Source organism: Panthera leo, chromosome E1 (assembly GCF_018350215.1).
Source record: "Panthera leo isolate Ple1 chromosome E1, P.leo_Ple1_pat1.1, whole genome shotgun sequence".
In the NCBI taxonomy this organism is placed as follows: Eukaryota; Metazoa; Chordata; class Mammalia; order Carnivora; family Felidae; genus Panthera; species Panthera leo.
Window position 1 is genome coordinate 41,810,981 of NC_056692.1, and position 23,344 is coordinate 41,834,324.

A 23,344-nucleotide genomic window follows, 5' to 3' on the forward strand; every position below is an offset into this window, starting at 1 on the left:
AGGATCTACATAAGAATGAAAACATATGGTATCCGTCTTTCTCTGTATAACTTATTTCACTTAGCATAACGCTCTCCAGTTCCATCCACGTTGCCCAACCAGTCGTTTTTAAATGAAAGAGCCAACAGACTAAAAAAAAAAAAAAAAAAAAAAAAAAAAAAAACCCATATGGCAGATATGAGAAGGGGTTGATATCTTTTTTTAAGTTTATTTATTTATTTATTTATTTTTAATTTTTTTTTAACGTTTATTTATTTTTGAGACAGAGAGAGAGACAGAGCATGAAAGGGGGAGGAGCAGAGAGAGAGGGAGACACAGAATCGGAAGCAGGCTCCAGGCTCCGAGCCATCAGCCCAGAGCCTGACGCAGGGCTGGAACTCACGGACTGCGAGATCGCGAGATCGTGACCTGAGCTGAAGTCGGACACTTAACCAACTGAGCCACCCAGGCGCCCCTGTTTATTTTTGAGAGAGAGCATGAGCAAGGGAGGGGCAGAGAGAGAGAGAGAGAGGGAGGGAGAGAGAATCCCAAGCAGGCTCCACGCTCTGTGCAGAGCCCGACTCAGGGCTCAATCCCACGACCGTGAGATCATGACCTGAGGCAGAATCAGGACTCAGACATTTAACCAACTGAGCCACCCAGGCGCCCCAGAAAAGGCTAATGCTTTATATGTGAAGTGACTATACAGATCTCGAAGTAAAACATTAGGGTCCCCAAAAGATAAATGGATATGAACAGACAACTCCGAAAGAGGAAAGGTAACACTGAACAAATGGCATCCCTGGTAACCCAAAAAGACAAAACAGAATACCGTGCTTTACCTGGTAAGATTTCAAGATTTAAAAATAAATAAAATTGGGGCACCTGGGTGGCTCAGTCGGTTGGGTGTCTGGCTCTTGCTCCTTCATGCTCACGCACAAGGAGTGGGCATTGGTATGACCCTTTTGAAAAGCAACTTCCAAAGATTCAAGAGCATTCAAAGCACATGGGGGCGCCTGGGTGGTTCAGTCGGTTGAGCGTCCGACTTCAGCTCAGGTCACGTTCTCACGGTTCGTGAGTTTGAGCCCCACATGGGGCTCGCTGCTATCAGCCCAGAGCCCGCTTTGGATCCTCTGTCCCCCTCTCTTTCGGCCCTTCCTCGGCTCTCTCTCTCTCTAAAAAATGAAGACATGGGGCGCCTGGGTGGCTCAGTCAGTTGAGTGCCGACTTCGGCTCAGGTCACAATCTCGCGGTCCGTGAGTTCGAGCCCCGCATCGGGCCCCTGTGCTGACAGCTCAGAGCCCGGAGCCTGTTTCAGATTCTGTGTCTCCCTCTCTCTGACCCTCCCCCATTCATGCTCTGTCTCTCTCTGTCTCAAAAATAAATAAACGTTAAAAAAATTTTTTTTTTTTAAATGAAGACACATTTAAAAAAAGAAAAAGTATTTACACACTTTAACCTAGGAATTCAGTTTCTGGACACTTACTGAAATAGACTTCTTTCAGCAATAGAAGCACAAAAATGTGTACCTCGGTTTATTTATCACAGGGAAAACGTGGAAGCATCGTAAATATCTAACAACAGCACGTTCAATATTAAATTGTAATAGATTCCTATAGTGTTAATATCACGCAGTCGCCCAAAAGGTGATTATGAATTATATGAGATGAGAAGCTGTCTTGGATTCTAAGTGGGAAAAGCAGGATACAAAATGTTACCTGCAAAATAAGCTCTCAGCTCGGAAAAAAAAATAAATAAGGGTAGTAAGTGTATGTACAAATATACAGCAGAGCATGCGACTCTTGATCTTGGGGTTGTGAGGTGGCCCTGTGGACGCCTCCCTCTAGGACTTCCAGTCTCCCCACCTGTGAGACCATACATTTCTGCTATTTCAAGTCGCCCGGGCTGTGGTTCTTTGTGAGGGCAAGCCTCAGAAACTAATACAGGACCTACTATGGAAAATGTGTCTGATATCCTTTTTTTTTTTTTTTAATGTTTTATTTATTTTTGAGAGAGACAGAGCACAAGCGGGGGAGGGGCAGAGAGAGAGGGAGGCACAGAATCCCAAGCAGGCTCCAGGCTCTGAGCTGTCAGCACAGGGCCCGATGCGGGGCTCGAACTTATGAATCATGAGATGACGACCTGAGCGGAAGACCCACGCTTAACCGACTGAGCCCACCCAGGTGCCCTTGTTTCTGCCATCCTAAGTGAAGATGAGGAAAATAATTATAGGTGCACAATAACACAGCCATATTTGTTTGTTTGTTTAATGTAGAAGAAGAGCTTGGAAAGAAATAGACCAAAGGCAAACAGCAGCTATATTAGTAGACTAGGGAGGTTTTATTTATCCAGTTTTCAGTAATTTTCCTAGATTACTTACAAAAAATGCTTTTAATGTTTATTTTTGAGAGAGAGGGCGCGCGCAGGGGAGGGGCAGAGAGAGGGAGACAGAGGTTCCAAGGCGGAAGTTGCCACGTGTGGACAGCAGAGAGCCCCATGTGGGGCTGGAACTCACCCACGGGGAGAGGGGGGAGATCATGACTTGAGCCAAAGTAGGCTGCTTAACCGACTGAGCTACCCGGGCACCCCTAAATTACTTTTATGATGAAAGAAAAGAAGTGTTTGGTTTGTTTGTTTGCTCTTAAGTATACCCTAAACACGTAACCACCAGCTCCTCTTCCAGCCCCACCCTCAGGCCTCCCGTCTCTGCCTGGGGTCCCCCACCTCCGCCCCACCCCTGAACTTGCAGGAGTCCAACTGAGGTCGGGCCACTCTGCTCCTCCAAGCCCTGGGCTCCTCAAGCCGCACCCACACCACTGGCCTCCCTTCCCTGGGCTTTTCCCTTCCGTGCCCTGGCCTGGCCCTGCCACGCTAGCCGGTTCGGGAACGCTGGTACTTTCCCTGGGGTTTCTCAGTCCGACAGGCAAAGACCAGCGAGTCACCGGTGAATGGAAGGGAAGCCAGCTTTCTCCCCACAGAGAACAGGAAACAAAAGACCCCTGCAGTGGGAGGGACCGTCTTGCTCTAAGCAAGCCCGAGGCCACTCTGTGAGGCTGGGACTCCAACGCCTGGGGTCTGACCCGAGATGAAGGCAAGGGGGCCCGAGCCCTGCCCCCGGATTCACTCGCCCAGCACCCTGCCCGGTCCATACTGGGAGAGCCCTTCATGTGTCCCGACTGAGGACGGCTGAGCCCCTTCTTCCCACCTTTGCTCCCAGTAAAACCTCCCACTCCTCTCAATGCCTTTACCCCTGACTCTCCCTCCCTTTGGCTGTACCCTCAATCGCCTACCCTCCCCACCTCCCTTGCCCTCCCGGGCAAGTGCCCACCCCGGGCTGGTCTTCAAGCAGGTGGGTTGGGGTTTCGAGATGCGATGCGAGAGCGACGCGTGAAGATGGGGTGGCTCTGGAAGGGTGTTGGCTGGGATGGGGGCAGCCAGAACCCGGAGGGAGGGGCGGCAAGCCTGGGCACCAGGGGACCAAAAGTCAACACCCCCCCCCCGCCCCCCGCCCAACCCGCTGCCCAGGGCGGGTTTTCACTCGCCCCCTCGAGCAGAGCGGATCGCTGTAACTTCGGAAGGAGCGCACCTCGTGCCTCCAGGCCGGGCCGACACTGCCCTCTAGTGGCAAGAGTGTGTAATTACAATCTGTGGGCGCACGACAGAACCCGCGTCCTTATCCACTGAGGACAGGTGGGGTACCGCCCAGAGTTCCCTGAGTCCAGGAGGCTGGCTGTTCAACTCCAGGAGAGTTTCCTAAGCCCTGATACCCCACAATCGCTGCCTACACGTTAACTTCACCTTGGGACATGCGTATATTAAGATGAGCCATATGAAACGTCCATTTGCTGACTTCTGGCATATAAAAACACAAAAATATACAAAGGTCACACATGAACTCTGCCCCACACCTCACCCTTCACACATGCTAAACCCTCAAACACACACACACACACACACACACACACACGAGCGCCTCTACACATTCCTCTTTCCTCTGGGGGACACACACATGGGTATCCCTCCAGGGCTCTCATTCGCAGGCCAGAAAGTACCACCCAGGACTACTGCTTCACCCACGAGCCCCACATAACACCCAACCCCCACAAAGCCGTAACCACGTCACCCCTGAGTCCAGCTCCTCCCCAGCGTCTTCACCTCTTCCTTGGCCTCAAACTCACCAGGGACATCCCCATATTGAATGCCACCTCTCTTGACCTCTAGGGGCCAGCCCACATCTCTGCTCCAATACTTTTCAGATTTTAATGCCCACAGAATCCCCTGGGGACCTCATTAAAATGCAGATGCTAATTCAGTAAGCCTAGAGAGGGCCCCAGATTCCTCATTTCCAACCAACTCCCAGGTGATGCTGTGAACCATACTTTGAATAACGAGGTTCTGTTTCTTTCTCCAGCCATAATTCCCCCAGGATTTCCTATGGGCTCAGCCTAGGCCCCTCTCCAACCACTTGCTCCCTGGCTTTCCCACCCTATGTCCCCTTCCCAGCCCACTGAAATGGAAAAGTCACGTGTGAGTGAAGCCAATAGCCTTTTCTCAGGATTTGAAGCATCTGTGCCCCTTCCTTCTTGAAGCATCTCCCCCTATGGATTCTGGGTGACTTCTGGCGGGCCCCCTTCTACCTCTCCATGTGTTCTTCCCTTTCTACAGCCCCTCTCTGGCAGCTCCTGGCCACACTCAGGGCTTCATCCATCACCTGCTCCAGGGCCTCGCCAGCCCTGACCTCTCTCCTGAGCTCCAGGATCCTTTTCCACTCGTCTGCTAGGAAGCTCCACTTGTGCCTTGAAAGCACTTGACTTCCACTTGTCTAAAATCCACTCCTAGGATCTCTGTACTAATGGTAACACCTACTTCATGGTGTTAGTGTGGGAATTAAATTACGTGAATATGTATCATGGGCTTAGAATAGCACCTGAGGAAGGGTTTGCCATTATTACCTTCAAGACAGTAGCCTTTTCTAAATACCCCCAACCCCCAGAGATGCTAAACTGTAGGAAGACTTCCAATCATAGGGTTATCATAAGGTATGGACAAATTCTCCCCCCGCCCCCGCCCCCGCCCCCGCTTTCTGTGTGTGTGTGTGTGTGTGTGTGTGTGTGTGTGTGTGTGTGTTCTGTCACCTCAGAGGTCTCGATCAGACGCTAACGGGTCTGCAGGTCGGCAATAACTCCCTCACACTGCTGATGGTTTCCTCCTTTTAGCCCCCAGAGCAGCAGCCAGAAAGAGAGGCAGAGAATAGGGAGTCCCCTGCTGGACAAGAGGCTCATGGCACACTTGGAATTGAAACACTCATAAATTATGTATTTGTGGAGTATTTACCATTTCACACATTTGTGCCTTGAAGGCAAACTACTCATGGAAGAAGCAAACTAGCTTTTACTGAGTGTTTACGTGTCAGGCTGGTAACTTGCGCATATGGGAATTCACCGAACTTTTTTTTTTCATCCGTCTTATCATACATAGGAGTCAAGAGATAGTATAATGAATCCCCTGGGCCCGCTGTCCAGTTTCAACAGATATCAACTTCTGACTCATAGCCAGCCCCGTTGCACCTGTTCCCCTACCCTGCCTTCTCCCCTCCAGGGGTATTTTCAAGCAAATGCGAGACATGTTACCATTTCATCTATAAATATTCAGTATGCACGCTAAAATCCTTGGAGTAGTTTAAAAAAAAACATAACACACAATCATAGCACACCTAAAAATTAATAGCTCAAATATCCTATGTGCAAAAAATTTTTCCAATTGTTGAATTTTTTACGGTTGTTTCAGTCAGAATCCAAACATGGATTAAAAGAGACTTTTTTTTTAAGTTATTTATTTTGAGAGAGAGAGAGAGGGAGCCGGTGTGCATGAGCAGGGGAGGGGCAGAGAGAGAGGGAGAGAGAATCCCAAGCAGGCCCTGCACTGTCAATGCAGAGCCCGATGCGGGGCTCAAACCCACACACCATGAGATCATGACCCGAGCCCAAATCAAGAGTCAGATGCTTATCCAACTGAGCAACCCGGGTGCCCGGAGACTTTCAAAAACATCTTTTTGGGGCACCCAGCTGGCTCAGTCTGTAGAGCATACAACCCTCCATCTCAGAGTCGTGAGTTCAAGCCCCACATTGGGTTTAGAAATTACTTCATTGAAAAAAACACATCTTTTCATCCAATTCCACCTTTCCTACTCTTATAATTTACTGGTTGAAGAAACCAGGGCGTTTGTGTCCCACAGGGGGGATTTTGCTGACTGTATGCCCACAGAGAACTTTTCGTCTTCAGTACTACGTAAAGAGACTTAAGCTTTGTTCTCTTCCCCACTCTTACAGGTGACAAAAGGGAGGCTCAGAGAAGTCAAATGCCTTGCCCAAACCTTTGCAGCCAAGAAAGTGGCAGATTCCAGCCTCCTGAGCCAGGGCAAGTGGGACTACATCTTCAGAGCGCCCTGCTCACTACCTGACGCATAGCGCGTGCTCACAAGACTGCGGCTGGTGCAGAAGGCCTTCGTACATTCCCACTGGGCTCGGCCCCCTCACAGCTGGAGAGCCACCTTGGGGCCACCTGCGCAGTCCTGGGGCCAGTCCCATGACACAGACTCCACAGAGCCAGGTCTCCCTTTCCACAGGCCCCTACCTCTTTTTTTCTGCCTTCTGCTCGTTCATTCATTCGTTCGTTCGTTCCATAAACGTCTACTGGACACTTCTCCCGCGCCAGGCACCATTGAGGCACGTGAACGAGTATGGCTCTGTGCCTCTGCACGTGGGTGGATGGATGTGCTCTCAGGAAGGGTGTCTATTTCTACCTCTGTATGGTGTGTGTGTGTGTGTGTGTGTGTGTGTGTGTGTGTACAAAAGTCTGTACATTCATGTCCCAGATCTGAGTGTCCCTGTAGCTGTCCATGACGACAGCTGGGTGTTGTGCTCAAGGCTGAGGGCCCCCCGCTGAGGGGAAGTATCCGGAGGGGTCGGAAGGTTGTGTCTGTTCCCCAGCATCTCCAGGACCCAGGGCCTGGTGAGGGAAGACCGGAGCCCGATTCCGGGCACGGTGACAACATTTTTTGCCTTGAAAAACGAAACAAGGGCCCGCCTCAGAGGGGAACAAAGAAAATTCGAGCTGCAGGGAGCGCCTGGGTGGCTCAGTCGGTTGAGCGTCTGACTTCCGCTCGGGTCATGATCTCATGGTCTGTGAGTTTGAGCCCCGCGTCCGGCTCTGTGCTGATGGCTCGGAGCCTGGAGCCTGCTTCGGATTCTGTGGCTCCCTCTCTCTCTGCCCCTCCCCTGCTCATGCTCTGTCTGTCTCTCTCTCTCTCTGTCAAAAATAAATAAACATTTAAAAAAAAAACATAAAGAAAATTCGAGCTGGAACCCCAGACTGACAGTGATCCTGCAGACCTTCTATTCAGAGCGGTAGGGTCAGGTAGGGGTGTTGACTTCATACACCCACATCCATCCCCCCCACAAAGCAGGGTCAGTTTTCCAACCAGAGGCTGGCCTTACCCCAGGGAGAGGCAGTGGGGACACAGTGGCCCCAGGGTCATTGGGCCTGGAGTTAATCATCTACCCAGGGTATCCCTGGGCCCATTGGCTGCCTGGGGACACGGCCCTCTGGGCTAACACCCAAAGCAGTGGGAAGCAGCTCCCCAGCCAGGGTCTGCCCCACTGGCCCAGGGGCAATGGGGTTGATGCCGTTGGCTACTGAAATGAGTGATCCCCAGTCTGAGGAGGGAGACAATCATCCCTGCCCTCAGGGGAGCCCCAGTCTGAAGGGAGAAACCCATCCTTGCCCTCACATAGGCCCTGAGTTGGCAGGAGGCAGGCCTCAGCTGCAGCGAGGCGGGGAGCGGGGGGGCCTGGAAGGGGCGTACATTTGGGAGGGGAGGAATGAAGAGAGGCCAGGGCTGAGGCGGAGAGACCCAGCCAGCGTAGCAGAGGTGGGAGAAACAGAGAAGGAGGAATCCTGTGCGGGGAGGGGCCAGGGAGGGTGGGAGCTCAGATGAGGGGCTTGGAAAATGATTAGGCCCCCTGGAGCTAGGACCACCTCTTCTGATGGCTTCTGGGAAGTGTAGGAAAGTAGGGAGTGGGCAGCAGTAAGTGGGAAGAGAAAGAAGGCCCTAGAGGTGACCCCACAGTAGGGGGTACAGACTCTCCATGCTTCACTGTCTAATGAAACCCGGAATTTCCAAGTAGAAAAATGGAAAAGTCAGTGGAAGAGGTCACAAGTTCAACTCCGACCCCTCTGCCAGGAGTCTCCTGCCTGGGACAGTGCATGCATGTGCTGGCTGTGCACACGTGTTGGTGCGTGCATGAGGGTGTTGGCAGGAGATCCCGGGAAGGGTGTGCTCACCCAGCATCCTCCGGGAGACTCAGGAGAGAAGCAGCTCAGGCCACGACTCGCCATTCAGGCAGCGCCCCGAGAGTCCTGACTCCCGGCACCGGGAGTGTAGAGCTGGGTAGAAGGAAGGGAAGAGCAGTGGTGAGAACTCAGGATGACTAGCCTCTGGCCATGACACTAACAGCTGGGTGACCTTGGTCAAGTCACTGCTCCTCTACAGTTGGTGTCCTACTCTACAACAGCAGAGAGTGGGACTCCCAGTGTACCTGAATGCAGGATGTGTCCAACTGATAGTGTACCCCGAGCTTTCTCGGGCAGCGGGTGGATACAATATCAAGTAACAATGAATCATATTCTGTGAAAGTTGTCGCTGTCCTTTTCAACTCTTAAGAGCATGGATCTGGAGCAGACCTGCTTTGTTTGAAAGAGCAGCTGCACTGGTAATGAGCTGAATGACCTTGACCCTCACATATTTCTGTGCCTTGATTTCCTCATCTGTAAAATGGGCATTATAATAATACCAATCCTGGAGTCATTGTGAGGACTACATATGAAGTGCTTTGCCCAGTGCCTGCCATTCTACATGTGTTGGCTGTTTTTTGACCCAGGAGAAGGTCTCTCGGGGGCCCAGGGGACCTCTGACATTGGGCACCTGCCAGCCTTCTGTGTTACCAGCAGAGCAGGAAACACTATCCAGCTAGAATTTAATATTTTATTCTGGCTTTATTCTTAAGGCTTTCTTCTGTTTAGAGCAAGTGATACTGGCCTTCTAGTTACAATTTCCATAGGGATAAATTTTAAACTTGAAAACTTTAATACTAGGGGTGCCTGGGTGGCTCAGTGAAGCATTGGACTCTTGGTTTTGGCTCAGGTCATGATCTCGTGGGTTCAGGGGTTCCAGCCCCAAGTAGAGATCCACGCTGGCAATGTAGAGCCTGCTTAGGATTCTCTCTCTCTCCGACACCCCCTTTCAAAATAAATAAATAAACTTTTAGATAGATGGATAGATAGATAGGTAGATAGATAGATAGATAAAAACTGTATTACTAATAAGGATGATTTACCCTCCGGTTCCCTTTCCCATCAAATCTGAACACTGGTTTTGGTGATCATAAGAGGAGGAAGAGAAACACTGAAGCTGGCCTCACAGTGCTTATGGTCTGGTATATAACCCATGGGCTAGTTTCAAACAAGGTAAAAAAAAAAAAAAAAAAAAATAGGGCTGGCTGAGTCGGTTGAGCCTGGGACTTTGGGTGGGAGGGGGCACTTCGGGTCCTCTGTCCCCCTCTCTCTGCCCCTTCCCTGCTCTCTCTCAAAAATAAACGTTTTTTTAAAATTTTAAAAAAATAAGGGGTGATCTGAGGATATGACAAAATTCTTCAAAGTGGTACCCAACGTCTGGAGCTTGGCATACCCTGGTAATCCCATAATTCCTGATCTTCTTTGAACTCAGAGGACAGGACAGAGGCACACCCGACCTCCAGCAGAGAGCTGGCACTCCCCCCACTCTCCTTCCACTCTTCCCCACCTCTCCTTCAGGTCTCCTTCCTCAGTCCCACGGTAACTGCCACTTTGCTCTCCCCTCCTGCCCTCATCGGACTCCCCTTTAATCATCCAGAACCCCGCAGACTGCCAAAGCCAGTCAGGGTCCCCCGAGCCCTTCCTGGAACCGGCCTTGGCAACAGATTAAAGACGCCCCACCACGGTTTATCTCTGCCTCGTGACCCGCACTAGTGGGTTCCGTCCCCCGCGGGGGCGGGGGTTTCTGTTGGCCCCGCCCCCTGACCCATGGCCTGACCCTCTTCAAACGCACCCAGAGACTACTCTGCGCCCCCAGTCTGCGCCCCGCCCCGGCTGGTCCAGCCCCTCCTTGTAGCAGGTTAAGAGCCCCCCAGAGCCGGGAGCTGCGGACAGAAGCGCACTCGTTGGGGGTGGGGGTGGGGGGCCAGTCGTTCTCGTTGTCATGGCGACGGCGCGGGTGGCCTGGGCCCTGCGAGCCACCTCTATGGGCGGAAGGCTGCGCGGTCCCCGAGGCACCGGGGGCGCCCGGAGGCTGAGTGGCAGCGCGCGACGGCGGGCGGCCAGGGGCACCAGCCCGGGGCGCCGGCTCAGCACCGCCTGGGCGCCCGCCCAGCCCGCGCGAGAAGCGGCCGGGGACGACACCCACTCGCCTGCAGCGGAGGAGCCTGAGTGGACACCGCCCCCCGCGCCCCCGCTGCCCCCCGAGCCCCCCGGGCGCGAGGCCGGCCGCTCGCTGGTGCAGCGGGACATCCAGGCCTTCCTGAACCAGTGCGGGGCCAGCCCCGGGGAGGCGCGCCACTGGCTCACGCAGTTCCAGACCTGCTACCACTCCGCGGACAGGCCCTTCGCGGTCATCGAGGTGAGCGGAGCCCGGCGCCGGCCGTGTCACAGCGAGGGGATCGGGGTTGTGCGGCAACGTGTCACCAGGCAGGGCGGGACCGACCGCAGACTCTGCGCAGCGGAAGCGGGAAGGGGCGCGACGGAGCCCGGACAAGTGCCCCGCGGACTGGGTGAGGCTGCGCGCTCCTCCAGCAGTCTCACGCCCGGCCCCGGGTGAGGAGCCTGAGGCCCCTGATCCGCCAAGTGTGATGCCCTGGAGAACTCCCCTTCGCCGCGGGCGCAGTTAGGGGTTCAGATGGCAAGTGGGGAACCTGGACGGGAGCCGCCTGGGTTACCCCTCCCCCCAAGGAGTCCTAGAGTCCAAGGTCGCAGGGAGGCACAGAGGGAGGAACACCAGTGTGAGATAAGAGGATGGCAAGACCCAACAGGGCAAAGGGCGGAGCAGGTGCTCGCCGTTGGCCAGAAATGGGACCTGACTGCTCCTGGGCAGGGAAGGGGCACCACGGGGCCCCTGCTGCTGGAGTGAGCAGGTTCGGCAGGAGTCGGGGCCAATGTCGCCGCTCCTGAACGCTCACTCTTCCGCAGGTGGACGAGGAGGTCCTCAAGTGCCGACGGGCGGTAACCAGTCTGGCCTTCGCCCTGGCATTCCTGCAGCGCATGGACATGAAGCCGCTAGTCGTCCTCGGGCTGCCGGCTCCCACGGCGCCCTCTGGCTGCCTCTCCTTCTGGGAGGCCAAGGCACAGCTTGCCCAGAACTGCAAGGTGCTGGTGGATGAGCTGCGGCACAACGCTGCCACTGCCGTGCCTTTTTTTGGTGGCGGGTCGGTGCTGAGCGCGGCTGAGCCAGCCCCACATGCCAGGTTAGTGCGGGTCTTCCCTGCCCGGCGTATTTAGACCTCGCTACCCCGCCCGCCCGCCCCTGCCAGCCCAGCCGGCCTGGTGGGAGCCTTCTTGAGCACCACGTCTGGCCCACAGCTATGGCGGCATCGTCTCGGTGGAGACCGACCTGCTACAGTGGTGCCTGGAATCGGGCAGCATCCCCATCCTGTGCCCCATCGGGGAGACGACCGCACGGCGCTCCGTGCTCCTCGACTCGCTGGAGGTGACCGCGGCTCTAGCCAAGGCGCTCCAGCCCACCAAAATCATCTTCCTCAATACCACAGGCGGCCTGCGCGACAGCAGTCAAAAGGTGTGTCCCCTCTTTACCGGCCCCATTCTCGCGATTCTGGGCCTGGCCGAACCCCTCTTGTGCTCCCTGCTCGCCTCCCAGACGGGCCCCAGAGTCATTCTCCAGCCGGGTGGGTCGGGAGTGGAGTGCTGCTCAAATCTGAGCCCTCCCCAGCCTAGGACTCCGAGAGGAAGGGAGGGTAAAGGGGTCAGTGAGGAAGGGTCTGTGGGGCAGGAGCACAGTTGTGGCCGCCTACGGGCCAGAGGCTCACCCCCCCTGGCCCCGGACGCAGGTCCTGAGTAACGTGAACCTGCCCGCTGATCTGGACCTGGTGACCAACGCTGAGTGGGTGAGCACCAAAGAACGGCAGCAGATGCGGCTCATCGTGGACGTGCTCAGCCGCCTGCCGCACCACTCCTCTGCCGTCATCACCGCCGCCAGCACACTACTCACCGAGCTCTTCAGCAACAAGGGTGAGGGCCTCGCCTCGGAGGGGTGGGGGGGGGAAGGGGGGCTGGGTCCCAGGAGTGAGCAGGGGAGGTGGCTTTCTGCCAGTCAGGAAGCCGCAGGGGGCCGCCACCCCACAAGCTCTCCGCTCTGGCTGCACCTGGGGGAGGTGAGCGCAGAGCAGGTGGGCGGGACTGGATAGACGCCCGCGCCAAGTGGGACGGACCAGGCTAGGAACCTGGGGCGGGAACTGGAGGAGGGGTGGGGAGACCAGGGGCTGGAGACCGGGTTTCGCGAGGTAGGCGGGCCTAGGGGAAGTCAGTGGGACCACAGGCGATGGACGGACGTTGAGGGACAAACTGCCAGGGAAAAGCATCTCCCAGTGTGAAAATCACCGACGTATCTATGCAGTCCGCAGAACGCATTTCATTGTGGAGGTCTTCCAAAGAGGGTCACTGTCCCACGAGCCCCTGTCCTACCTGGAACCCCCGCCAGGACGCGCAAATGCAAGAGCGGATGGGACCTGGCTCTTGGGCGAAACTAACACCTCCTCCTCCATCCCACCCCCAGGGTCCGGGACCCTGTTCAAGAACGCCGAGCGGATGCTGCGAGTGCGCAGCCTGGACAGCCTGGACCAGGGCCGCCTAGTGAACCTGGTCAACGCCAGCTTCGGCAAGAAGCTCCGGGACGACTACTTGGCCTCGTTGCGCCCGCGGCTGCACTCTGTCTACCTCTCTGAGGGGTGAGCCTGCGAGCCCCAGAGGGCGAGGGACAGAGCTGGGCAGCTTGGGGCCGAAGGGAGGTCCCAGCCTGCCTCTCCCCTGCTGCGCCAGGTACAACGCGGCCGCCATTCTGACCTCGGAGCCCGTACTGGGGGGCACCCCCTATCTAGACAAGTTTGTGGTGAGCTCCAGCCGCCAGGGCCAAGGCTCCGGGCAGATGTTGTGGGAGTGCCTGCGGCGGGACCTGCAGACGCTTTTCTGGCGCTCCCGGGTCACCAACCCCATCAATCCCTGGTAGGTCCCGCCCCTCCCGCCTCCGGGCCGCCCCACCCCCCCGCCCTCCACAGACACGCCCCAGAAGGCCGGGCTTCCCCCAAGGAAAAGGCCCCATTCTGTGAGGCCCGACATTCCCCAAGGGAGCAGACCACACACGGAGCCTGAGATTTCCCCCTCGAGCAGAGCACACTTAACCCCGCTCTGCCCCGCTGCAGTGGATTCCTTGAAGACACTCCCCGACTCTCCCGGAGTCTTGAGAAATCCTGACCCTCCAGGCTTCATTCTAGGTCCATTTGCCAAGCTCTGACCCCAGGCCCACTGCATCTCCAGCGGAGCATTTTCTCCTCTCTCTTTTTCCTTCTGCAACTATCCCTTCACCGGGGTCTGTGGGCACCAAGAGGTGAACAAGAACCCCACCCCTGGGGGGCGCCTGGGGGGCTCAGTCAGTTGAGGGTTGAGCGTCTGACTCTTGGTTTTGGCTCGGGTCATGATCGTGGGATAGAGCCCCGCCCTCAGGCTCAGATAATAGCAGGGTGTCTAGCATGTAGTAGGTCCTCAAAATAACCAGTGAGTAGTGAGCTCTGGCCTTGCCCTAAAAGATCCTTCCTCCCCCCCCTTCCCCCCCCCCCCCCCCCCCCAATCAGGTACTTCAAACACAGTGATGGCAGCTTCTCCAACAAGCAGTGGATCTTCTTCTGGTTTGGCCTGGCTGACATCCGGGACTCTTATGAGCTGGTCAACCATGCCAAGGGGCTGCCCGACTCCTTCTGCAAGCCGGCTTCTGACCCAGGCAGCTGACCCTCACCACCAGCCCCGCAGGCCCTGGGATAACCAGGGTGAACCAAAAGCCATGCCTGCTGGAGGTGACCCCAGGCAGCCGCAGGCTGGACCAGGCTTGTTGGCTAAGGATCTGCAGAGGAGGAAGCAGCCCCTACTCTACTCTGCCCAGAGGGGGGCACCCAAGTGGGGACAAGCACAGGAAGAAGGGTGTGCCCAAGACCACCCCCCCCCACTGGCTCCAAAGCTAGAACCAGACAGCCTTCAATTTTCAGTCTAGAGATCTTGGGGGTGGGGGGGGGAGTGGGGGGCTTGCCTTCCAGGGCTCCACTCAGGGCTAATCTTATAGGTGGGCCAGTCTTCTGGCCTCTGTGCTGTTTTGAGGCTCCCTTGCCCACAATATTACCCTCATTTGCTTGATATTCCACCACTTATTTTAATTCTTTTGGGTCTTACAACTTTCCAGGAGGCCTCGATTAAAACACAAACACTTGTCTTGAGAGTGAAGTAAAACACACTTGAAAAGAAATGAGCAGTGACCCTCTGAGAGCAAGATCCCGAGGGCCGGGGAACCAGGGGAAGAGGAGAGCTCAATGAGATGGAGTGCCCCCAAGATCAATGCTGCCACCGTCTCCCTCAGCTGGGTGTCAGCAGCCCCCCGAGGGGCTCCCTTACTCTGGAGTTAGGAAGCATCCTCCACCCCACAGACCAGACCGACAGCAGCCGCAGCTGTCTCTCCAAGCCAGGCTCTGAGCCAAGCACAGACTTGCATGTTTTCCCCTAGGCCCCACTGGAGGCTGTCTGCATCTGTGGGAGGGGAACACCTCAGCCTCCCGGAGCCCAAAGTCAGAGGTTTCATTCCGCATTTTTGGCCCCCACAGTGCACCAGGCCCCAGGCTGGCCGCCAGGCTACTTTCAATCAGGAAGTGCATGGACAAGTAGGGGAAAGACCACCACGGCACAGCAGGGGCCACGACAGAACCAAACCCCCAGAGCAGCCTCTGACTTCCCTCGGGAGAGGGGTGGCGTGGGGGGCACGGCTATGCACGGGCATCAGACAGGCCTGACCTAGAATCCAGCTCTGCGATTGGAAGCAAGCTTACCTTCTTGGAGCTTCCATTTCCTCATCTGTAAGATGTCAAACCCTCGTAGGGGAACCTTAACATTAGCTCTCCCCCTCTCGTTGCCCTCCAAGAATTCTTCAAAAGAAAGCAGGAGGACTGAAAAGGGGAGGACAAGACAACCTACAACACAGGGACCGAGGGTATGGGTCAAAAGCAGACCACAGGGAGGGTCTTGACCAGACAGCCAAGGATTGTGGGAACTCTCAGAACAGGGCAGAGATCACGGGAGGACTAAAGTGGGGCTTAACCAGATGTGGTCTTTCAAGAAACCCAAGATCAATCCCAGCCAATGGCAAAGTGCCCTGTGGGGAGAGCGGAGAAGCAAAGCCAAACATCTATATAAAATGTTTATTTTTGGAGGACTGTGTGGTCTGGTGTTTGGGAGGGCACTCACCCCAACCAGGCCAACCATACGGCTGGAAACAGAAGGCAGGAGGCGGGAAGTTGGCCGATGCCCGCCCTACCCCTGCACACCCCAGACTGGGGCCTGCTCTGCTTTCAAGGTGGGGACAGCTAGTGCGGTTTCTGCCCCTGGCATACCCTGAGAACTCACGTGACTCCTGTGGTGCCCCGCCCCTCAGCATCTCCCGGCCCGATCCACACATCAACACACATATATGCACTCTCAGCCTCCAAAAAAGCACTGTAGAGCCCAGCTGCTCTTGCCAGGTTCGAAAAGGAATTTTTCACATTTGCTCACTTCCGGTTCGTGAGCAGTCTTCCTTCCTCTGTCTCCCACTCTCAGTACCCCCACCCGAGCCCTGCCTTACTCCCTTCTCTGGGACAGCAGACCCAGGGAGCAGTCGGCCTCAGCTCTCCTCCTAACGAACAGGAAAAAACAACCCCGTAAGGCATCATCCTCAGGGCTCCCACGCCCAAGGGCTGAGCCCAGGCACTGGGGAAGAGACCTGCGTCTTACCGACACATACACACATAGCAAAGAACCAAACCAACAGAGCAGAAAGCATAAAGAAACAACTGGGCCAGCAAGGAGGAAGGCAGGGTGGCCCTCAGTGGCTCCCTGCACCCGTCTCAGCCTCTTGTCGTGCAACTCAGCCATCGGTGGCCAGGATGACAGCGGCCCCGAAGATGCCCACGCTCTCTCCAAGGAGCTTCATCTGGTTCCAGAACTCAACGCGCCGTGTGTTGTGCCAGTAGGCAACGTTGCCGTCAATGAGCAGCATGACTGGGGGTAGCAGGACAGCCAGGATCTGGGCGGCCAGCGTCACGTAGTAGCCCGACAGGAAGGCCAGCGCCAGGACGCCGTAGAGCACAAAGAACAGCTGGATCATCAGCTCCCCTCCCGGGAGATGGTTCAGATACGCCAGCCGGTCCTCCTTGCTGTGCTGCAGTGAGTAGGCCTAGGGACACACATCTGCTAAGTCTCTCCAACGGGCGGGGGAGCCTGTCTGGGGAGTGCTGGCCCTGAGATGGCACCTGAAAGTCAGCCTCTGCAAGCTGGGCTTCTGGCTCCCATCTCGGACTTGGGGCTCTCTGAAAAGTAGGACCTGCGTCTCCCTCACAGACGCGGGAGCTCACGAGGTTAGGGCCTGTCTCTCCTCACCCTGGAGGGGGGGCCGCTCAGGAGGACGGAAGTGTGTCTCCACAGCCAGACTGGGGCTCTCACCTCTGAATACACAGCGCTGCGTGTGGAATATGGTGCCCAGTAACTGAGATGGGGCCAAGCGACCCGGAGCCTGTCCAGGTCCCCATCCACACTGGCCCGCCCCTAGGTCCTCCACTGGTACCATAACTGGCCACCCTAGTCAACCTCCATCAACTCTGAGTGGCAGAGCCCCATCTGGGGCCTGGACCCCACCAAACCTCTCCTTGGCCCCCTCTCCCAGCCCTCTGGGGGCTGAATCCACGAGAGGACCGGTCCATCTCACTCTCCTGACTCTCGGGCTTGGGACTGACAGGTCAAGCCAATGTCTTCTCTCCCCAGTGCAACGATGTTGGAAGAAGGGACTCTCAGCCAGGTCTCAGGCCCTGGAAGCCGAGGCCCAGAAGCTGACCGGGGTAATTCCCAGGAGGCAGACCATCGGGAACTACATGCCCACGTCCCTGGGCTCTGCCAGGCATGGGCTCAAACCTCACGCCCAGGCAAGCGCTTCCAGCCAGCGGTCCCCCGACCTACCACGCAGATGAGGTAGATGCCCAGGAACACCTGGCCGGTGGACTGGAGGGAGCGGCTGCGGGGCTTCCGGCGGTACAGCTCCCCAGCGCCGCTGGCCAGCACGAGAAAGCCGCCGATGATAGCAACCGTCCGCGAGTACATACGGACCTAGGCCGAGGTGAGGGGACCCAGTCAGAAACTGCAGCCACCACATTTCTCCCGGCTGTCCAGAGCACCGAACTGCCCATCTCTATACACCCCATTCCATCTGATAAACCCTTTCACCAATTCCAAGTGTGGTGGGCAGGTGCAGCAGACAAGGATAACTCTTTTAATCAGAGTGGAAACTGAGGCCTGGCAGGGTTCGTAAAATTGGCCAAGGTCCTACAGAAGGTGGCAGAATCCAGATGCCAAGGGTTGCCCCATCCATCTCTACTCGCAGGTGTGCAGACTCGAATCCCAATGTTCCTTCTCCTATATAGTGCAGAGTCTGTGCCATTAAGAAAACCATTGGTCTCACTATCCTGTTCACACTTCTGCCTCCTCTACTGGATTGACAGTGCATTCCTTGAGGGTGGGTAGTGCCTTTGTCCAGGCTTATCTCCAAGGCTGCATTCTGGCGTTTTAAGGTTTAAATGCTGCACGAAGATTAATTAGATTTCATAAAAATCAGATGGTTGCAACCGGTTACTCTCCAAGGTCCCTTTTGCCCTATAGTCTGAAATTACTAAACTAATGCTTTAAAGGGTTCTGGGAACTAGGTGACCTGGGTTCTGGTCTCACCTGCAATGCTATCTGTGATGTGACCCTGGGAAAATCTGTTTCTCATCTTCCCACCTCGGTTTTCACACTCTGAAAGGCAGTCCTGCGTGGTCCCTAAGTTCCTTTCATTCTTCCAGTCTGTAATAATGTCCACAAGCCCGGGGGTTCTGCCTTCCCAGGCTTCACACTGTGCACCTAGCTGGCACCATGCATTACCCAACTGCCCCGGGGGCACCGGCCTCTGGCTCCCTATCCCCATCTCCCCTTAGGCCGAGGTGCTCACCTTCAGCCAGTCCCCGTAGTGGACGTAGCCCCCGATGTAGGCGGCGTAGGTGCTAATGGCCAGCTGGAGTGCGGCCCCCAGCGCGAACCAACGCCGCTTCACTCCAAAGGACATGAAGCTGGCGCACAGTACGGCCGCCCCCAAGTCGAAGTACAAGTAGGGCACTGGGATGTCGGGCTTCCTGCGAGCCGGAGAGGAAAAGAAGCAACGGGGACAGGATGAAGCGGGAGAAGAGCCTTGAGACCCCTTGAGTTCCCACAAGCTCCAAGCTCCCCCAAACCGGAGACCCTTCTCACGGCCAGGACCCCGGCACTACGCCCGATGCCCACCTTGCCCCAGACCAGAGCCCTTAACAAGTCTAAGGTCCCAATCCCTCCCCAGCCCAAGGGTCCCAACTTCTTCCCCACCTCACCGCACCCCCGTTCCTGGGGCGGGCCGTACCGCCCCCCACCGCGTTCGGCGGCCGCGTGGGCCCGCTCACCGGCGCGCCTCGGCTCTTTCAGCGTACAGCATGAGCTGGCTGAAGCAGCCCCAGAAGGGGCAGCGTGTGAGCAACACCGAACCCAGCTGCATGATCAGCTGCAGCATCCACCGTCGCGAACCCATCTTCGACGCCATCTTGGAGAAGGGCAGTCCGCTGCGGCGTCACTCCCGACGGGGAGGCCGGCGCCGGGATGCGACACGCAGCTTCCGGGTCCCGAGGAGCGGAGGAGGGTGAGGGGGTAGCATCTTTCCCTTCCGACGGGAAACAACGCTCTCGCTTTCTAGTTCCGGACCGAAGGAGGTGTTCCAACTGGGAGTTCGGCCTTAATCGCCGCTCATGGAGACTAAAGGATCCGTTGTGTGGCTGCAAAATTGAAAACTAGACTAGAGGAAGGTTCCTTATCAGAACCATGGGCAATAACTTGATGTAATGAAGCGAACTAGTCTTTGACTGATGCTAGACCTGGGCTCAATGCTAACTCCCAACTCTTTGACTTTGAGTATATCACCTACACTTTCCAAGACCCATCTCTAAAATGGAGAGGACACCTACCTCAGGGTTGTTCTGATGTGTACATGTGGCAGTGTGGGTACTAGCTCATAGTAGGGTGCAACACACACACACAAAATCTCTCTACTTTTGTTTAATTTCAGAGTAAGGTGTTCCCTTGGCTAGGTCACTTGTAGACAAGTCTGGCTTTCCCTCTGTCCCCTGAGAGGAATAAAATCTGATGTGGATATATGGGACATCTTAAATCAGTGTATTCTCTCTAGCTCCAATGCTCCTGCTCTAGCCCAAACTACCATCTTTTGTTGGTTTGACTGCAGCAGGCTTCCAACTGGCCTCCTGGCTTCTCCTTTGGCCTCCTTGTTTATTCTCAGCTCCTCTATGTTTTCATAACTATCGGGTACCCTTCTTTTGAATCCCTTAGCACATTGTTAATTATATATTTGGGATTCTTTGCTAATGACCAGATTAACAATAGATTGTGAGTTTCTTTTTTTAACGTTTATTTATTTTTGAGACAGAGAGAGACAGAGTGTGAACAGGGGAGGGGCAGAGAGAGAGGGAGACACAGAATCTGAAACAGGCTCCAGGCTCTGAGCGGTCAGCACAGAGCCCGATGCGGGGCTCGAACTCACAGACCGTGAGATCATGACCTGAGCCGAAGTCGGACGCTTAACCGACTGAGCCACCCAGGCGCCCCTAGATTGTGAGTTTCATTAGGGCAAGGTTTCTGCTCACAGCCTAGTGTAAGATGCATTCAGGAAACATGTGCTAAATAGATACAAGAACAAAGGATGTCGCCACTACGTCTCATTCATCGTACTCAGTGATTATTTGTTGAATAAGTGGACAAAAGTTCCCGGCCCTCCAGGATTGCCACCACAAAGCCACCCCACTCATCTCTCTGCACCCTCCTACCACCCTGCAACACAAATTCTTCTTCCCATATTGAAGTTAAGACTCTACAAGCACTCCCACTAGACTGTTTAATTCAGGTCTGATTGTTTCCAGTTCCCTGGGGTCGGGAGAGGGGCCTCGTGTCCAAACAGTATTTCTGACAATGTGAATTAAAAATTCCCGATCAGCCAGTGAAAGCTGACAAAACATCTCTCACATTTTTTACAAAGTCACTGGGATAAACAGTGGGTATAACAGAAATGTGATGGAGGGATAGATATATTCATGCAAAACAAAACAAAACAAAACAAAAAAAAACTAGGGAACAGGATTGTGTATGTGCATGCTGGGATTGGGGGTGGGGGAAAGGAATCTCCAGGCAAAGGGAATGAGAAAAGGCCTGGATTAAAGGCCATTTTGTCTATCTCTGCCCACGTGCCAGTGACAAACACATGACGTTAAGTTTTCCACAGGCACATAGCATAGAATCAAGTTTTCAATTGTTTTTGTTTTGTTTTTCCCAGGCTCCATCCTTGAGTTAAATGTGACAAGATGAACAGCCCTTGGAAAGGAGCTAAGGTGTTGAGGACAACCGGAACGGACTGGGGTGTTGCCCATGGGAGCAGTACCCCTACCCCATCCCACCATCCTCATGACTTTAGCAACAACAGAGGCCAAGGACATGTGTGGGGAGGGGCAGGAGACCAGGATTAACCAAGCTTCCCTTGGTTCCCAGCCCACCCCCAGTTCCCTCTGGTCTTGTCTCCACCTTTTACTGCCCTAGTCCCCAGAGGGTTGTTGAGAAGCACTAAGGGCCAAATCCTTCTTTCTCGGGTTGAGAAAGATGCTGACATTGTGCTAGGTCAGAGAATAGATGGATGGGCGGGTCAGAGGCTCTGGGAGAGGAACACAGCCATTTGTCCCCCTGCCCCCCACTCCTCCCACTCCTGCCTGGGGTGACAACTGAGCTGTAAAGACTTCTGAAGAACAACCCTTCCCCATCTCTATCCGCTCTCCCTCCTCCAGCTGCCTCCACTTCTCTCTGCAGCGCCCCTCCCCCACCTCTCCAGAGGGCTCTCCCACCCCCCAGCTCCTCTGAAGCCCTGCCTGCACTTGCGCTCTGCCACGACCGGAGCCACAGTGGCCAGCATGGTGCCCAGGATACCCAGCGTGGTAGTCGTCTCAGCCAGGCAGAGCCGGGCCTCCGCGCTGTTCGGCACCACCCCTGACTGCCGAGGGCCGGCATGTGTCAGGTTGCCAAGGTCGGCCGCCCATAAAAGTACCACAGGTGGACCAAGCTTCCCAAAGGCCCACTGCAGGTCAGTCGTGCAACCTGGTTTTTGGCCAGCAGCAGCTGCGTGCCCACCATCCAGATGTCCGCTGTCACCTTGAAACCAAAGTGCTACAGCCAGTCACCTATGAGAGGGGACGCCCAGCACCAACAAGGCCACAAAGGCCTCAGTCTCTAGCTCACTGATGTCATCCCCAGTCAGAGAGAGGACCTCCAGGCCTGGCATGGTGGCCAGGCCCCAGACAGCAGTTCCCAGCCTGCAAGAGTCAGTGTAGACAGAAGAAGCCCCCGAGCCCGGCTGTGCCCAGCTTGGTCAGCCAGTCGTGACTCAGGTCCAACTGCTCTAGGTGCCCCAGGCCCCACAGGCTGCAGGGGTCCCGGGTGACAAGCAGGTTGTGAGAGCAGTCCAGGCGGCGTACAAAGCCCAGGCTGGCAAAGAAGTCCAGGGGCAGGCAGGCCAGCTGGTTGTGGCTGAGGCGCAGCCGCTCCAGGAAACCCAGGTGCCCCAGGGCTCCAGCAGCTGGATCCCACAGGACGCTGTGAGAAACAGCAGCACCCGGTCACCACAGGCTCTGGAAGGAGCCTCCTGGCAGGCGACTCAGATCATCGTGGCGCAGCTACGACACCCACTCTGCCAGGGAGCCTGGGACGGAGCCTCAGAGGGTAGAGGCCCCCGCAGTCCACAACACTGCCGGCGGCTGGACGGGTGCGTGGTGCTGGGCATGCTGCCGCCGGATTCCCAAGGAAGGCCGATGCCACCACCGTGGCCATGGCCACTGTGAGGAAGCGGCCACACCAGCCCCAGGCACTCGTGGATGCATCGATCTTCGTGCCTCACTCCTTCACCCAGGACTCTGGGGAAGCGTGGGCATGCTAGGGGGAGAAAAATAAAGGCACCATTCAGGGGTCTCACCGTTTGCCACGTGCCCCAACATGATCTTAAGGACACCTGCCTCCATCTCCCACAAATTTACGTGCTACCGAGGCTTCTGGCAAGAGCCGTCACAGCCTGAGACCCCAGCACCCTGATCCCCCACCCCAGCCACTTCTCATTCCCTTCTCCCTACTAGGATGAAAAGCAATCAGGGAAGATGGCCTTTTCAATCCCCGGCGCCCCTTCTTTACTCCCTCTCCATACCCACCCTCACCCCCACTTATTCCCCACACAGCCCAGGAGCTACTCTGCCTTCTCCTGCCCCTAAACATGCCCTTGGTCACTCAACCAGCTAACATTCGCAGAGTCGTTGTTCTGCAAGAGGACACAGCCTCGCCGAGATCCTGGCCCTATCTGACCACCTAGATGCTGGCCTAATCTGACCACCGAGGTCAGGGCCTCAGGCCATGGAAGTTCAACACACTCACCAGTGTTCCTGGCACCACCACCTGCCGAGTGCAGCCCCAGCCCAGGAATGACAGTGGAGAGATCTCAGCTCTAGTTACCTGCCCTCCTGCCCTCACCCCAGCCCCAAGCAGTAAACAGATAAGCTCTCAGGGTAGCCACAGCTCCGAGCGAGGATTGGGGGCGAAGAGGGGGGGCAGGTTGAGGAAATCTCCAAGGCCTTGTGGCCTTATATGCAGGGGAACAGGACTTTGCCCCGCTTTTCTAAGAATGCCACTCTCATCCCACCGTATGGCCTTCTCCCCGAGCCCCACACCCTGCTCTATCTCTTGTCCAGATGGCAGCTTGGAGGACCTTGGAGGCCTCAAGTCACCACATCACAGGTCCACAAGTCAGGAAAGAGCCAGGCATCTCCTCTTTCATTCTATATATACTATACTGTCTGCCTAAGACATCTGCCACCATCTATAATTCAGCTAG

General features: G+C 55.7%; 2 protein-coding genes and 1 non-coding gene across 3 annotated transcripts; 2 read left to right on the forward strand and 1 right to left on the reverse strand.

Annotated features, from left to right (window-relative positions):
• Positions 1 to 9,372: 9,372 nt before the first annotated feature.
• Positions 9,373 to 9,505, forward strand: LOC122207459. The gene has a single exon (XR_006196871.1). It is a non-coding gene; the product is annotated as a small nucleolar RNA SNORA61 (small nucleolar RNA).
• Positions 9,506 to 10,273: 768 nt separating this feature from the next.
• NAGS (N-acetylglutamate synthase) lies at positions 10,274 to 14,556 on the forward strand. Its single transcript, XM_042916481.1, has 7 exons — positions 10,274 to 10,690; positions 11,257 to 11,531; positions 11,647 to 11,860; positions 12,132 to 12,312; positions 12,857 to 13,028; positions 13,120 to 13,302; positions 13,929 to 14,556. Exons 1-7 carry the CDS (start codon positions 10,274 to 10,276, stop codon positions 14,080 to 14,082), a joined length of 1,596 nt encoding a protein of 531 aa, XP_042772415.1. The 3' UTR covers positions 14,083 to 14,556.
• Positions 14,444 to 19,019, reverse strand: TMEM101 (transmembrane protein 101). Its single transcript, XM_042916482.1, has 4 exons — positions 18,828 to 19,019; positions 18,347 to 18,527; positions 17,323 to 17,469; positions 14,444 to 16,546 (listed from the first exon to the last, which is right to left on the reverse strand). The coding sequence occupies exons 1-4, from the start codon at positions 18,962 to 18,964 to the stop codon at positions 16,238 to 16,240; spliced, it is 774 nt and encodes a 257-aa protein (XP_042772416.1). The 5' UTR covers positions 18,965 to 19,019; the 3' UTR covers positions 14,444 to 16,237.
• Positions 19,020 to 23,344: the final 4,325 nt, after the last annotated feature.